Source organism: Martes martes, assembly GCF_963455335.1.
Source record: "Martes martes genome assembly, chromosome: 16".
In the NCBI taxonomy this organism is placed as follows: domain Eukaryota; kingdom Metazoa; phylum Chordata; class Mammalia; order Carnivora; family Mustelidae; genus Martes; species Martes martes.
Genome location: NC_137904.1, coordinates 9645905 through 9662915, shown reverse-complemented (window position 1 = coordinate 9662915; position 17011 = coordinate 9645905). Strand labels below are relative to the sequence as shown.

The following is a 17011-nucleotide window of genomic DNA, read 5'->3' as shown; positions in this document are numbered from 1 at the left end:
GGCAATCCTTATATCAGATCAATTAGATTTTAAGCCAAAGACTATAATAAGAGATGAGGAAGGACACTATATCATACTCAAAGGGTCTGTCCAACAAGAAGATCTAACAATCTTAAATATCTATGCCCCTAACATGGGAGCAGCCAACTATATAAACCAATTAATAACAAAATCAAAGAAATACATCGACAGTAATACAATAATAGCAGGGGACTTTAACACTCCCCTCACTGAAATGGACAGATCATCTAAGCAAAAGATCAACAAGGAAATAAAGGCCTTAAATGACACACTGGACCAGATGGACATCACAGATATATTCAGAACATTCCATCCCAAAGCAACAGAATATACATTCTTCTCTAGTGCACATGGAACATTCTCCAGAATAGACCACATCCTGGGTCATAAATCAGGTCTCAATCAGTACCAAAAGATCGAGATCATTCCCTGCATATTTTCAGACCACAATGCTCTGAAGCTCGAACTCAATCACAAGAGGAAATTTGGAAAGAACGCAAATACATGGAGACTAAACAGCATCCTTCTAAAAAATGAATGGGTCAACCAGGAAATTAAAGAAGAATTGAAAAAATTCATGGAAACAAATGATAATGAAAACACAACAGTTCAAAATCTGTGGGACACAACAAAGGCAGTCCTGAGAGGAAAATATATAGCAGTGCAAGCCTTTCTCAAGAAACAAGAAAGGTCTCAAATACACAACCTAACCCTACACCTAAAGGAGCTGGAGAGAGAACAACAAAGAAAGCCTAAACCCAGCAGGAGAAGAGAAATCATAAAGATCAGAGCAGAAATCAATGAAATAGAAACTAAAAAAACAATAGAACAAATCAACAAAACTAGGAGCTGGTTCTTTGAAAGAATTAATAAGATTGATAAGCCCCTGGCCAGACTTATCAAAAAGAAAAGAGAAAGGACACAAGTAAATAAAATCATGAATGAAAGAGGAGAGATCACAACCAACACCAAAGAAATACAATTATAAGAACATACTATGAGCAACTCTACGGCAACAAATTTGACAACCTGGAAGAAATGGATACATTTCTAGAGATGTATAAACTACCACAACTGAACCAGGAAGAAATAGATAACCTGAACAGACCCATAACCAGTAAGGAGATTGAAACAGTCATCAAAAATCTCCAAACAAACAAAAGTCCAGGACCAGACGGCTTCCCAGGGGAATTCTACCAAACATTTAAAGAAGAATTAATTCCTATTCTCCTGAAACTGTTCCAAAAAATAGAAATGGAAGGAAAACTTCCAAACTCATTCTATGAGGCCAGCATCACCTTGATCCCAAAACCAGACAAGGATCCCACCAAAAAAGAGAATTACAGACCAATATCCTTGATGAACACAGATGCGAAAATTCTCACCAAAATACTGGCCAATAGGATCCAACAGTACATTAAAAGGATTATTCACCACGACCAAGTGGGATTTATTCCAGGGCTGCAAGGTTGGTTCAACATCTGCAAATCCATCAATGTGATACAATACATTAATAAAAGAAAGAGTAAGAACCATATGATACTCTCAATAGATGCTGAAAAAGCGTTTGACAAAGTGCAGCATCCCTTCCTGATTAAAACTCTTCAAAGTGTAGGGATAGAAGGCACATACCTCAATATTATCAAAGCCATCTATGAAAAACCCACCGCAAATATCATTCTCAATGGAGAAAAACTGAAAGCTTTTCCGCTAAGGTCAGGAACACGGCAGGGATGTCCGTTATCACCACTGCTGTTCAATATAGTACTAGAAGTCCTAGCCTCAGCAATCAGACAACAAAAAGAAATTAAAGGCATCCAAATCGGCAAAGAAGAAGTCAAACTATCACTCTTTGCAGATGATATGATACTATATGTGGAAAACCCAAAAGGCTCCACTCCAAAACTGCTAGAACTTATACAGGAATTCAGTAAAGTGTCAGGATATAAAGTCAATGCACAGAAATCAGTCGCATTTCTTTACACTAACAACAAGACAGAAGAAAGAGAAATTGAGGAGTCAGTCCCATTTACAATCGTACCCAAAACCATAAGATACCTAGGAATAAATCTAACCAAAGAGGCAAAGAATCTATACTCAGAAAACTATAAAGTACTCATGAAAGAAATTGAGGAAGACACAAAGAAATGGAAAAATATTCCATGCTCATGGATTGGAAGAACAAATATTGTGAAAATGTCTATTCTACCTAAAGCAATCTACACATTTAATGCAATCCCTATCAAAATCCCATCCATTTTTTTTAAAGAAATAGAACAAATAATCCTAAAATTTATATGGAACCAGAAAAGACCTCGAATAGCCAAAGGAATATTGAAAAAGAAAGCCAAAGTCGGTGGCATCACAATTCCAGACTTCAAGCTCTATTACAAAGCTGTCATCATCAAGACAGTATGGTACTGGCACAAAAACAGACATATAGACCAATGGAACAGAATAGAGAGCCCAGAAATAGACCCTCAACTCTATGGTCAACTAATCTTCGACAAAGCAGGAAAGAATATCCAATGGAAAAAAGACAGCCTCTTCAACAAATGGTGCTGGGAAAATTGGACAGCCACATGCAGAAAAATGAAATTGGACTTTTTCCTTACACCACACACGAAAATAGACTCAAAGTGGATGAAGGACCTCAATGTGCGAAAGGAATCTATCAAAATCCTTGAGGACAATGCAGGCAGCAACCTCTTTGACCTCAACCGCAGCAACTTCTTCCTAGGAACATCGCCAAAGGCAACAGAAGCAAGGGCAAAAATGAACTATTGGGATTTCATCAAGATCAAAAGCTTTTGCACAGCAAAGGAAACAGTTAACAAAACCAAAAGACAACTGACAGAATGGGAGAAGATATTTGCAAACGACATATCAGATAAAGGGCTCGTATCCAAAATCTATAAAGAGCTTATCAAACTCAATACCCAAAGAACAAATAATCCAGTCAAGAAATGGGCAGAGGACATGAACAGACATTTCTGCAAGGAAGACATCCAGATGGCCAACAGACACATGAAAAAATGCTCCACATCACTCGGCATCAGGGAAATACAAATCAAAACCACAATGAGATACCACCTCACACCAGTCAGAATGGCTAAAATTAACAAGTCAAGAAATGACAGATGCTGGCGAGGATGCGGAGAGAGGGGAACCCTCCTACACTGTTGGTGGGAATGCAAGCTGGTGCAACCACTCTGGAAAACAGTGTGGAGGTTCCTCAAAAAACTGAAAATAGAGCTACCCTACGACCCAGCAATTGCACTCCTGGGTATATATCCTAAAGATACAAACGTGGTGCTCCGAAGGGGCACGTGCACCCGAATGTTTATAGCAGCAATGTCCACAATAGCCAAACTGTGGAAAGCGCCTAGATGTCCATCAACAGATGAATGGATAATGAAGATGTGGTATATATACACAATGGAATACTATGCAGCCATCAAAAGACATGAAATCTTGCCATTTGCGACGACGTGGATGGAACTAGAGGGTATCATGCTTAGCGAAATAAGTCAATCGGAAAATATAACTATCATATGATCTCTTTGATATGAGGAAGTGGAGATGCAAGGTGGGGGGGCTTGGGGAGAGGTAGGAAAAGAAAAAATGAAAAGATGGGATTGGGAGGGAGACAAACCATAAAAGACTCAATCTCAAGAAACAGACTGAGGGTTGCGGGGCGGAAGGGGGACGGGAGAGGGTGGTGGGGAAATGGACATTGGGGAGGGTATGGGCTATGATGAGTGCTGTGAAATGTGTAAACCAGACGATTCACAGACCTGTACCCCTGGGGATAAAAATACATTATATGTTTATTAAAATAAAAAAATTAAAAACAAACAAACAAAAAAACAAAAAAACAGCTTCATAGGCGCACCTGGGTGGCTCAATCAGTTAAGCGGCTGCCTTCAGCTCGGGTCTCGGTCCCAGGATCCTGGGATTGAGTCCCGAGTCAGGCTCCTTGCTCAGCGGGGAGCCTGCTTCTCCCTTGCCTGCAGCTCCCCTTGCTTGTGCACGCTCTCTGTCTCTGTCTCTTGTTTTTTCTCTGTGTCAAATAAATAAATAAAATCTTTTTTTTTTTTTAGATTTTATTTATTTGACAGACAGAGATCACAAGTAGGCAGAGAGGCAGACAGAGAGAGAGGAGGAAGCAGGCTCTCCGCGGAGCAAGAGCCCGACGCGGGGCTCGATCCCAGGACCCTGGGACCATGACCTGGGCCGAAGGCAGAGGCTTTAACCCACGGAGCCACCCAGGCACCCCAATAAATAAAATCTTAAAAAAATAAATAAAAAGTGAAAAACAGGGGTACCTGGGTGGCTCCGTGGGTTAAAGCCTCCGCCTTTGGCTCGGGTCGTGATCGCAGGGTCCTGGGATTGAGCCCTGCGTCGGACTCTCTGCTCAGCAGGGAGCCTGCTTCCCCCTCTCTCTCTGCCTGCCTCTCTGCCTACTTGTAATCTCTCTCTATCAAATAAATAAATTAAAATCTTTTTTTAAAAAGTTGAGGGGCGCCTGGGTGGCTCAGTGGGTTAAAGCCTCTGCCTTCGGCTCAGGTGGTGATCCCAGGGTCCTGGGATCGAGCCCCGCATCAGCCCGGGAGCCTGCTTCCTCCTCTCTCTGCCTGCCTCTCCTGCCTACCTGTGATCTCTGCCTGTCAAATAAATACATAAAATCTTTAAATAAATAAATAAATAAGTTGGAGGGGGGGAAAGAAAGTGAAAAACAGCTTCATGGAGATTTAATTCCTAAACCGTAACAGCCACCCATTTTCAGTTTGTAATCCAATGGTTCTTACTACATTTGCAGACTTTGACAACAATCACCAGAACATTTTCACGGCACCAAAAGGAAGCTTGTGTCCATTAGCAGTTACTCTGCGTTCTGCGCTTGGCCTTAGGAGAACACCAACCTACTTCCTATCTCTGTCCCGGATATTTCACATACATGGGATCTGATAGTGCACGGTCTTTGCTCCCGGCCTCCTTCATTCAGGAAAAGGTTTCCAAGGGTGACCCACACTGTAGAATGTACCTGGGCTTCACGCCTTTTAATTGCTGAGTAACATCCCAGTGCATGTGGATGGATGGACCTCATTTGTTCACACATGTATCAGCTGATGGGCATGTGGGTTGTTTTCACCTTTTGGCTATTACGAACAATGCTGCTAGCAGCATTCATGCACAAGTTTTTGTGTGGACGTATGTTTTCATTTCTCTCAAGCATACGCCCAGCAGTGTGACTGCGGGCTCATATGATAACTCCATATTTACCATTTGGAGGAAATGTTTTCCCAAGTGTTTGCCACAGCAGCCGCACCATTTTTCCAATCCCACCAGTGATGATAAGGAGTCCAAATGTTCTCCATCCTCGGTAACACGATTGTCTTTTTTTTTTTTTAAGATTTTATTTATTTGACAGGGAGAGAGAGACAGTGAGAGAGGGAACACAGGCAGGGGGAGTGGGAGAGGGAGAAGCAGGCTTCCCGTGGAGCTGGGAGCCTGATGTGGGGCTTGATCCCAGGACCCCGGGATCATGACCTGAGCCAAAGGCAGACTGTTAATGACTGAGCCACCCAAGTGCCTACCCCTCCCTTAAAGATTTTATTTATTTATTACAGAGAGAGAAAGAGAAAGTATGGGGGGGAGGGTCGTGAGCAGGGAGCCTGATGTGGGACTGGATCCCAGGACCCCAGGATCATGACCTGAGCCAAGAACAGATGCCTAATTGACTGAGCCACCCAGGTGCCCCCCTCCCTTTTTTCATTATTGTCATTCTAGTGGGTGTGAAGTGGTATCTCATTGTGGTTTTGATTTGCATTTCACAACAGACTAATGATGTTCAGGCCAATTTTCATGCATTCATTGGCCATTTGGTTATCTTTTTTGGAGAAATACCTGTCCAGACTTATCACCCCAAGCCCATATTGTTTTTAAAACCTAAGTTAAGGGGCGCCTGGGTGGCTCAGTCTTTAAGTGTCTGCCTTCGGCTCGGGTCATGATCCCAGGCTCCTGGGATTGAGACCCACATCGGGCTCCCTGCTCAGTGGGAAGCCTGCTTCTCCCTCTCCCACATTCCCTGCTTGTGTTCCCTCTCTTGCTGTGTCTCTCTATGTCAAACGAATAAATAAAATCTTTAAATAAATAAATAAAAGCCTAAGTTAAATCCCATCATTGTCTCTTCAGTCCACCAGGGCACTGTCCCTCCCATCCCTGTCAAGCTCACTGAATTCTAGCCATACTGGTCTCCAAAATGTTACTCAAATAAGCAAAATCCTTGCCCATCTGAGGACCTCTCCACCCTGGCTTCTTACTAACTAGTTCGTCTTAACATTAATTTCTGAAGTCCCCTGTCACCTTCTCAGAGACACCTTTCCACCCCACCCAAAGTAGCCCTTTCCCCCATCTAGTTTCAAACACATCGCCTATTTCTTTCACCAAGCTTGCTGCAAACTAAAATTATCTTTCTTTTTACTCGCCATCCCCCCTACTGTAACGAAAACTCCTCAAGACCTGAGACCTTAGGTTGGGTGTCTTATTTACAAATAGATCCCCAGGACTAGCACAGTGCCAGGCACATAGTAAGTGACACAAAACAGATCTGTCTAGTGGGTGAATGAATACATCGCCTCCTACGCCAGGCTTCTCAACTGTAGGCGAGTGGACAACACTGACTCCATTTTGTTCCTGTCCACACGATGACCTCCCTTGGGGGTACGTGTTCCAGGTTAACATGTGCTCTGACCGGAACTCGGGAAGGCTTTTTCTGATCTCCCTAAAGTTGTTTAGATAACTAGAAGAGGTAACATAGTTTCTTCCCCACCCTCTTTCAGCACACAGATGGCACCACGAGATCTGTTAAGTGTTTGACCTCACGATCCCCTCTGTACATCCCCTTGCTCTATAAAATCTATGGCTTAAGATCAGGACTTTGCAGAGAACAGCTGTGCAGCCCAGGATCCTCACCCGCCTGATCCCCCGTCAATGTTACCCTGAATGAAACTAGTAAACTGTATGGAGTCCCCAGTGTCAAAGTACTTGCTCAGGGCACCCAGGGGACTCAGTCGGTTAAGCGTCCGCCTCTCGCTTCCCGCTCCGTCATGATCTCAGGGTCATGACCTCAGGGTCGTGAGATCAATGTCCTCATCAGGCTCTGAACAGCCCGGAGTCTGCTTGGGGAGTCTCTCCCTTGGTCCCTTCCCCCACTCGTGTGCACGTGCTGGCTCACTCTCAAATAAATAAATAAATAAATATTTAAAATAAAAGACTATGCTTATGGGAATGAGCCTGAGTAACGTATACAATTGTGGACTATATGGCCCACCTGAAACTAAGAGAACATGTGTGTTAATTATACCTCGACAAAAATTATTTGTAAATGCATAGGCCTTTGATTCGGCCAGCCCACTGTTGCACAGAAACACTTGCACACGTACGTCCACGCTCCCTGCAGCCCTGATGTACAGGAAGGAATGAGAACCGACTTTAATGGCTCCCGCGGAAATCATTACCTTACATGGTACACGGTATACAATAAGATGTGGGGCGCCTGGGTGGCTCAGTGGGTTAAAGCCTCTGCCTTCGGCTCAGGTCATGATCCCAGATTCCTGGGATCGAGCCCTGCATCAGGCTCTCTGCTCAGCAGGGAGCCTGCTTCCTCCCTCTCTCTCTGCCTGCCTCTCTGCCTGCTTGTGATCTCTGCCTGTCAAATACATAAATAAAATCTTAAAAAAAAAAAAAAGATGCTACATAGTAGTTACAAAGAATAAAATAATTCCATAGTGTTGTTATGGAAGGATAGCGAACACATATTGTTAAGTAAAAGAAAGAAAGCAGTGTCATCCTATAGATGAGAGCAATCCTATTTTATAAGCAACAACTATGATGCTGTGATGTGAATGTCTCTTGTGCAGATGCCTGAGCGTGTCCCACGTGCCAGGCAGCACTCTAGGGACCAAGATGATCCCTTAGGGAGCTGACATTTGACAGAGGAAGGGACAAACACACACACACACACACACACACACAACTTTGGCTTAGTGGGGGGGGGCTGTTGGTGGCGGGGGGGCGCAGCAGAATGACTAGCTGGGGACAGCAGCGCCTTTAGCTACGGCGGGCAGGATGGCCTCTCTGAGACGGGGACACACAAGGTGTTCAGAGCGGAAGGATTAAAAACAATGTGGCCACATGCCAAGTACTCGCGGAGAAACATCCCAAGAGGGTGTGTCAGGAACAAAGGCTGTGAGATCAGGAATGAGCCTGGCGCATCCACAGGCAGAAACTCAGCCAGCGTGGCTGGATACAGGTGCAAACAGGTGCAAAGAGGCCAGGTCACAGACCACCTCACCAGCCTGGCTGAGTTCGGGTTTTATTGGAGTGTAAAAAAGAAGCCGAGAGAGAGTTTTAAGAGGGGACACACATCAGCAGAATTCCCTTTGGAAATACCGCTCTGGCTGCCGGGTAGAATGGATATGTTTACAAACCGACATACAAATACCTACGTACATGCATTTGAGAAGGTCTGGAAGCACGCACCCCGCATTGTTCACCAGGACAGGAAGAGCAGGATGGGAGGAGATGTGCATGGGGAGAGAGGGACAAAATGGGCAACTCACATTTTTTTCACGTATGTTCCCACTGTTGGAGTGTTTCGTACGAATACACTCGTATATACTAAATAAAGGGTAGTCGCCCCCTGAAGATGTTCCACGGAAGCTCTTGGATGTGAGGTGACACCCAGGGAGGCACCCAGCCTTGTGCTCAGTGCTCCCAGAGCCGGTCCACAGCCTGCCAGGGAGGCGGTTCTAGAACAGCGGGCAGATAAGGTGTTTGCTCACTGTTCCCCTCCTACGGGAAACCCCTTTGCCTTCTCCACCTGGCAGATCTCTTTTCATTGTTCAGCACAAAGGCTCCAGGGTCCCTGCCTGCCCCACACTGGGAAGCTGCCCTGCCTGTCTCCATCCGCATACATCTACCACATCGCTTTCAGATCTATGTTCTAGTCCTTGGTTTCCTAGTGAACTCTTCGAAGGCCAGAACTGTCTCTTATCTACTTCTGTATCTGCGGCATCTGGTAGAGGGTCCCGCCCATAGCAGCTGCCTTACAAATATGCCTCCAGTAACATTTTATTTTTATTTTTTTATTTTTTTAAAGATTTTATTTATTTATTGACAGAGAGAGAGATCACAAGTCGGCAGAGAGGCAGGCAGAGAAAGAGGGGAAGCAGGCTCACCGCTGAGCAGAGAGCCCAATGCAGGGCTCAATCCCAGAACCCTGAGATCACGACCCGAGCCGAAGGCAGAGCCCAACCCACTGAGCCACCCAGGCGCCCCGCCTCCAGTAACATTTTAAATCTTGGCTTTTGGCTCCGTCAGCATCAGACACAAAGCTATCCACTTAGTTACAGACTAGACCTCTGCTTCTGTCCACACTTTGGGCGTGAACTGACCTTGGGAAGCCACCCCGTTAAGAGCCAAAATGGAGGTAACAGACCACTGGTATGGTCTAGACTTGCATTTTCACAAAAGGGTTCACAGGGAAGCTGTGGGAAAGGAGTTCTGGACTAGAATACATTTGAAGAAAAGCTTCATCCTCCGCTGGTGAAGAATCACAATGCATACTAGCAAACCTAAAGCCCTTCCAAGTCCTGTGGTAAAGAAACCTTCTAATCCAATGTCCCCCACACTGTTATAGTCAAAGAACGCTTTTTTGTTGCAGACCTATTAAATCTTAACAGAATACTAACAATTGCGGCTAATGTTTACTGAGCACCTACTATGTGCCAGGTGCTATAGTGAGGCTTTTTTCGTTCCCCTCATTTCACAATTGAAGAAACTGAGGCCCAGAAAACTTAACAATGTGCCCAACATCTGAGGATTAGGTTCTAGAAAAGCCCGGGCTTGAGCCTGGACAGTCTCACTCCAGTTAGGACATAACCTCAACCGCTATGCCATCTAGCACCCCAGGATACAGTTGGCTGAATGTGGTCCAGGAAATGCTAATCCAGACACAAATAGGGTTTTGAAAAGCTTCAGTGCAAATACACTGCTTTGCCTCTCTGGGCTCTTCCTGCAGCTGCAAAAAGTTATACAAAAATACTCCACTATAAATCGAGTTCAAATCCTAAACCAGAATGAAACAGACTACTCCGCATGGCCTGACTCAAGTCTAAAAATAAATTACCGAACGAGTCCACAATTCAATTCAAACTCTAAGCATTTTGTGTCCCTCTGATGCCTATTTATCAGGTCAGAACTCTGAACGCTGATGATTTTTGGAGGCATTTATATGACACAATAGAGACCGAGCCATACCTTATGTTTCATTGGTGTTTCAGGTCGGTAAATTCAAGCAAAACTGTGACCAATAAAAGTATATACAGGCCTAGAAATAAATTCTAACATTGATGGTCAGTCCATGTTTGCCAAGGAAATCAAAACAATTCAGTGGGTGTGCTGGGGGTGGGGAAGAGTCTTCTCAAGAAATGGTACTGAAAAGTGTATCTCTACATGCAAAAGAATGAGATAGGATGCCTTCCTCACACCATATTAAAAAATTAACTCAAAACGGATCAAAGACCTGAATGTAAGAGCTAAAACCATAAAACTTGTACAAGAAGACATAGGAGCAAGTCTTTGTGACTTTGGATTAGGCAAACAATCCTTAGATATGAAACCAAAAATACAAATGACCCAAAGAAAAAACAAACAAACAGGGGCACCTGGGTGGCTCAGTCGGTTCAGGGTCTGCCTTTGGCTCAGGTCATGATCCCAAGGTCCTGGTGTCAGGCTCCCTGCTCAGTGGGGAGTCTGTTTCTCCCTCTCCCTCTGCCTCTGCCCCTGCTCATGCTCTCTCTCTCAAATAAATAAATAAATAAATAAATAAAATCTTGAAAGAAAGAAAGAAAAAAGAGAATGCCTGCATGGCTCAGTTGGTTAAGCATCTGCCTTCTGCTCAGGTCATGACCCCAGGGTCCTGGGATTGAGTCCCACATCGGGCTCCCTGCTCAGCAGGGAGTCTGCTTCTCCCTCTGACACTCCCCCCCCCATGTTCTTTCTCTCTATGTAATAAATAAATAAAAGCTTTAAAAAAGAAAAAAGAAGGAAAAAACACATAAATTTAACATCCACATAAGAACTTTGGGTTTCAAAGGACACCACAAAGAGATTAAAACAACAATCCACAGAATGAGAGAATATATTTGCAAGTCATATATCTGATAAGGGACTTATCAGCTAAAATATGTAAAGAACTCTTCGTGTGCCTGGGTGGCTCAGTCGGTTTGGTGTCTGCCTTCAGTTCAGGTCATGACCCGGGGGTCCTGGGATCAAGTCCTTCATCAGGCTCCCTGCTCCCCAAAGAGTCTGCTTCTCCCTCTGCCCCTCCCCCCACTCATTCTCTCTTTCTCTCAAATAAACAAACCTTCTTAAAAAATAAAATATATAAAGAACTCTTAAAAATTAGCAATAAAAAGATAAATAACCCAATTGAAAAAAATAGCAAAAAAAGATAATTCTCCAAAAAACAAAAACAAATGGCCAAAAACACAGAAGAAAATGCTCAAATCCTTAGCCATCAGAGAAATGCAGATCAAAACCATAATGAGATACCCCTTCGCACCCACTAGGATGGCTAGAATAAAAAAGACCACAAGTGTTGGCAAGGGTGTGAAGTTGGAACCCTCACACATTGCTAATGAGAATGTCAGATGGTACTGTCACTTTGGAAAACAGCTTGGCAGTCCCTAAAATGTTAAACAGGAATTTACCACATGACCCGGTGATTCTTCTTCTAGGTTTATACAACCTATATATGAAAATGGACAATCATAAAAAAAACTCATACATGAGTGCTCACAGCAGTATTATTCTTAATACCTAAGAAGCAGAAACAAACGAAGCGTCTACCAACTGATGAACAGATAGACAAAAATGTGTCATGTCCATACAGCAGAGTATTACTCAGCCATGAAAGGGAATGAAGTACAGATTTGTGCTATAAAGGAGATGATCCAGAAAACACAATGTTGCATAAAAGAAGCCAATCACAAAAGACCACATGGAGTACTATGTGAAATGTACATGAAATATACACAAAATGTTCAGCACAGGCAAATCTACAGAGCTCTAAAGTAGACAGCAGCTGCCTACTCCAGCAGGGGAAGGAGAGGGAAGGGGTAGTGACTGCTTGTGGGTACAGGGTTTCTTTTGGGGCTGTTGAAAGTGTTTGGAAATGGACTACAACTCTGGGCACAGACTTAAAAACCACTGAATTGAACACTTTAAATGGGTGGAGGGTATGTGAATTATATCTCAATATGGCTGTTGTTTTTTACGTCCTTGGGGAAGCACATCATCTGTAACTGCTAATGGGTTTTAGTGAACAGTTATGGAACCGCGGCTTCAGCTCCCAGAAGCAGCAACTTCACTAGAACGAAACAGAAATACCTCACACACTGCTTCTCCGGCTGCGTCCTCACCATGTGTTGTTAGGTCTTCTGTTAGACCTCTCTGTACTCCTTCCTCTGTTCCTTTTCAACACTTATCACAATCCGTGCTTACCTTTACTTGTGAGAGTCTTTGTTTAATGTCTACTCTGTGAGCTCCATGAGGGCAGGACCACTTCGGTCATCTCTGTATCACTTATGTCCTGTAGCATCTAACAGTTGGTTCTCAGTTATTTGCTGAATAAATGCATGTCCGGCACCGAGTCAACCAGGTCTAGTTAGACTCAGTATTTTCTCCTGTTACCAGATCAAAATGCCTCACTAGCTTACTAGCTGAGTCTGTTTCACTCAGGGTGTTACCAGGTTGCGTGCCAAAGGAACAAACATGGACCTGTGCAGGGGTGAAGAGAGAGGAGCGAGGGATGCGGGGGGTGGGGGGGGCAAGAAGCAGAAGAGTAGGGTAGGCGCTCACAAGAGGAAGGCACAAATGCACAGGCAGGAAGACAAACTTACTTTTCTAGGTTGGCCATCTGCTTCACAGCTTCCACAGCCCCTGGGAGAGGCTCCAGGTCAAGAAAAAAATTTTCTGATTCCCATATGCTAATGGCCTTCTCCTAAGAAGATGAGAGAGAAGTGGGTGACCTCAGGGGATTCAGCACATTGCCTCACTACAGAGAGGATGGCACAGCTGGGAAGAGCTGTTGACAAGAAGAGTGTGAGCCTTCCACATTCCCCCCCTGCAAACACACACACCCCCAAAGTCGTATCCTGGGGGGAGCACATGTGTGTTCCAGCCCCTCTCCAGGGGGACTGACTTCTGCAAAGATCCAGCAGAGACCAGCTAAGGGATCAGGAGCTATGGATTCCAAAGCCTGCTCTCCTTGAGGCATGGCTAGAGCTGTCTGAGACCAAAGGCAAATCATCGTGAATCATGTGCTTGTTGGATTCTAACGGCCAGAGGTATCTCAGGGGCTCTGAGGGTGGACCAGGTCTTGCCGTGGTACCAGAGTCCTTAAGTTCAAGAGCTGGAGAAACTCAGAGATTCTTAAGAGCCCCGTTGTGCCATGTGGGGTAAGGGGGGCCCGGGGTCGCCAGATGAGCAGAACTCCAGGTTCCTCCCCCACGTCAACTGGAAGAGCTCTTGTATCTGTCTTCCGCATTGGTACATCATTAAGTACTTTGTTTAAAAAGCATTCCACTGCTTTTAAAGTCTGAAAGCCAAAAACCCAGACCCTCATTGTTCATATGAGAAAATCAAGGCTCTGAATGGGGAAGGGATTTAGTCAATGCCACACAGCAAAACATTGCTGAGAGCTGAACACCATCTCCCAGCTACGAAGCTACAAGGTTCTGCCTTATGTCACTGGGCTAAAATCGTGTTTGCAGAATGCTACACTTTTCCAGGCCCAGGACAAGGGGAGGGGAGACAGACCCCCAGACTCCGGGGAACGGGACCTAAATCCCATGTGGGCAGCTGGGGGTGTCTCTGCCAGGCCAGAAACCGCACACTCTGGAACAAGCACCACCACCATGTCCCCCTTAGAGGCGGAGTGCCCTGAGATCACACTGGCATTATGCCTGCGAACTATGTGGGCTGAAGCAAATGAGCCGTGATTGCTAATAGGCGGTCTATCTTGTTTGGCCATCACCTCCCACAAGGGGCAAGAATCACTATCCCAGTTTACTGATAAGGAAACAGGCTTACGGAGGATTGTTTTCAAGGCCACTTATGGGTGATACTGTCAGAACTTAACTCAGGGCTTCTGACTCACACGGAGGCAGTGGGGCTGAGGGGAAAGCGTACGTGACGGAGGATTAAGTCAAGTACCGCATGGCCCCGGCTGCATGACCTTGGCCTCACCGCCTTTCTTCAATAGTCAGTGTCCCAGCATCCCCTCCCTCCCTCCATCACTAACTCGGCTCTGAAACCCTGCTCAAGGCACTTCCTCCCTCTGGGCTGAGTTCCTTAACTGTCTTAACACTCTGGGATTCTAAGTCGGTTAAAATGAGCTTTGCCTTCCATCTCTGCCCTCATTACCTCTCTGAGCCCTGAGAAGATCAAAGGGGATACCAATAAAGCAGAAATGCCTTCATAATTAAGGTGGGTTGGTGCATCAGTTGTTTTTAACTGTAGGTGCTGGGCCAGCTCAGCCAAGGGGACACCCAGGGATGTCTGCTGGGAGCTTTGCTGGGGACCCAGGGCTGTGTTCATCTATGAAAATCTTGCAATGTTCCCAGGAGCAGAACTGCCTCCTTCATGTCCCAGGAGCCCCTTTCCTTTGCCTCGCCCTTAGAAAATGGTAAATTGATCTCCTTAGATGTGGAGTCTGCATGTCTGTACAAAGGACTACAAAGGCTTCTGTCCTTTTCAGAGTTGGGGTGGGCTTTATGTCCTCACCTCGGTACACTCCTGGGAGGAAGTGAGGTGCCCAGACTGCCAGTACTGTGTACTGTCTATACACGAACACCCACATGGAGCAGGGGAGTCTGTTACTGAGGCTACAGAAAACCACGAGGGTATTCTCTCCAGCTTGAAGTTGGTAATTGGGTGTTAGAGCTGGGAGAAGCGAACACACAGAGCTCTGGGAAAGTCACCTTCCTCAAGTACCTGGTGGCGAGGAAGAGCCGTGGTGCTTGATTTTCTTTTTTGCACCTGCCTCCCAACAAGCCAATTATGGTTAAGTTACCTTTTTTTTAAGTCAAAAGAAATGCCACTTGTTAGAGCAGGACAGAGAAGAGGACTTTGGGGGTGGGGAAAGCGAAATGTGCTCAGGAAGGCAGACAGACTTGGGTTGGAATCCTAGCTACGGGACTTGGGACTAGTTTCCTCATCTGCATAATGAAGATAACAATGTCTGCCTCACAATGCAGTCAACCTGTGGTACAAATTAGGCTCAAATATCATCATCATCAAATTTCTGGTGGTGACCCTGGGTAGGCAAGCAAGGGATGCCGTAAAACACCCCGCCTTTTTTAAGTTTGTGCAAGGCAAAATCCCGTTCCTTTCCCGAAATAGTTTCAACTAAAAAACTAAGCCATCTGTCTAGAAACAAGCCTGGATATTTCCCCTCCATCCTGTCCTGGACTCAGAGAGCAAAACGTAGCAGGAGTCAGGGGGATGTGGTGGGCTCAGGTTCAGCAGGGCCACCCAAGCAAGGGGGTAAACCAAGGAGTTGAACCCTCCCCATCTTGACCACTGACTCACTGTGTGATGTCCAGAAAGTCACTCAACGTCCCTGGGCCTCAAATACCCCTGGGAGCTATGCATTCATGGAAAAGGACAAAAAAGAACGGCAAAGACACTCATCAAATTCGTGAAGATGAAGAAACGGGCATGTGACTGCGGCCGGGGTCAAAGAGGACTTTACTTGTAACGTTTATTTCATTTAAAGAATTTCAGGACTTGCGGCCAAAAATTAAAAAGTCAGCTAAAGACAGAGTTCGTATTTTACACTTCGCATTCTCCTGACTTTCGAGAAGCCCTCGATGACAGCCAACAGTTCCCGCGCGCGGGGCTGCGCGGGGCACGGCGCCCTGGGTCCTCCCCGGGCCCCTCCCCAGGCCCCCCTGTCTTATGAGAGGGCCACCCCCGAGGCTCGGGGAGGTGACCCACCCAAGGTCACGCGGGCTCCCGGCCCAGGGCCGGGAAGGAGGGCCGCAGTCCCGCCGGGCTCGGCTGGGCTCGGGGCCCCGGAGCGAGAACGCGGCCCCGCGGCGGGCGACGAGCGGGGCCGGGGCGGGGGATGCTCACGCTCAGGCCGGGCTGCAGGCGGCCGTACTGCTCGGACAACCAGAAGCCGCGCCGGTCCTCCAGCGCGATGAAGGGCTGGTCGGGGAAGCGCGCGCGGAACTTCCTGAGGAAGCCGCCCTCGAAGTCGGCCAGCACGCCGTCCATGTCCACCAGCACCCGCAGGGCGCGGCCGCCCGCCCGGCCCGCCGGTCCGCCCGACCCCCAGCGCCGCCCCGCCGGGAACGCCGCGCCGCGGGGCCGCCGCGCACACCAGCCACCGAGCCGGATCATGGCCCCTGGCGGTCGCTCGCCGCGGGCGCCGGGGCCTGGGCCGCGCCACCCCGCCGCGCGGGGCCCGGAGACATGACAGCGGTGGGGGAGGGGGGCAAGAAACCCCCGCCGGCTGGGGCGCGCGGGGAGCGCGAGGAGCGCGGGGGGCGCGGGGCGCGGGGCGCTCGGGGTGCGAGCGCGCAGGCTCTGGCCCCAGATCGAGGCTGCGGCACGCGCCCGGGCGGAGGCGGGGCTCGGGGGCGTGGCTTTGGGGACTGTCCACAGTCCCAGACTCTCCACTAGCATCTTCTGCCTGGACTGTGGGCCTGGGCTCCCTCCTCCCACTGCAGCAGCGAGGCTGCGGGAGCCGTGCCCGCTGATGGAGCAAGGCTGTGTCGCTGAGCACTTACCGTATGGGGGGCTGCGGACAAAACGGACAAGGTTCCTGCCGTCCTGGAATGTACCTCCTAGAAGAAGAGACAGGCGAGAAGCAACCAAGCGTACAAAACAGGCAAAGAAGATGACAATAGTA

At 47.0% G+C, this 17011-nt stretch overlaps 1 protein-coding gene across 1 annotated transcript in view; it reads right to left on the bottom strand.

The window, feature by feature from the left end:
• Positions 1–16500, bottom strand: part of NT5M (5',3'-nucleotidase, mitochondrial) — a gene marked incomplete at both ends in the record, with an annotated part of 42972 nt that extends 26472 nt beyond the window's left edge. Inside the window, 2 exons of the mRNA XM_080826779.1 lie at positions 12993–13093; positions 16231–16500. Of these exons, the coding sequence (XP_080682905.1) occupies positions 12993–13093; positions 16231–16500 (371 nt within the window). The remainder of the gene's footprint in view (positions 1–12992; positions 13094–16230) is intronic.
• Between the last annotated feature and the right edge of the window lie 511 nt (positions 16501–17011).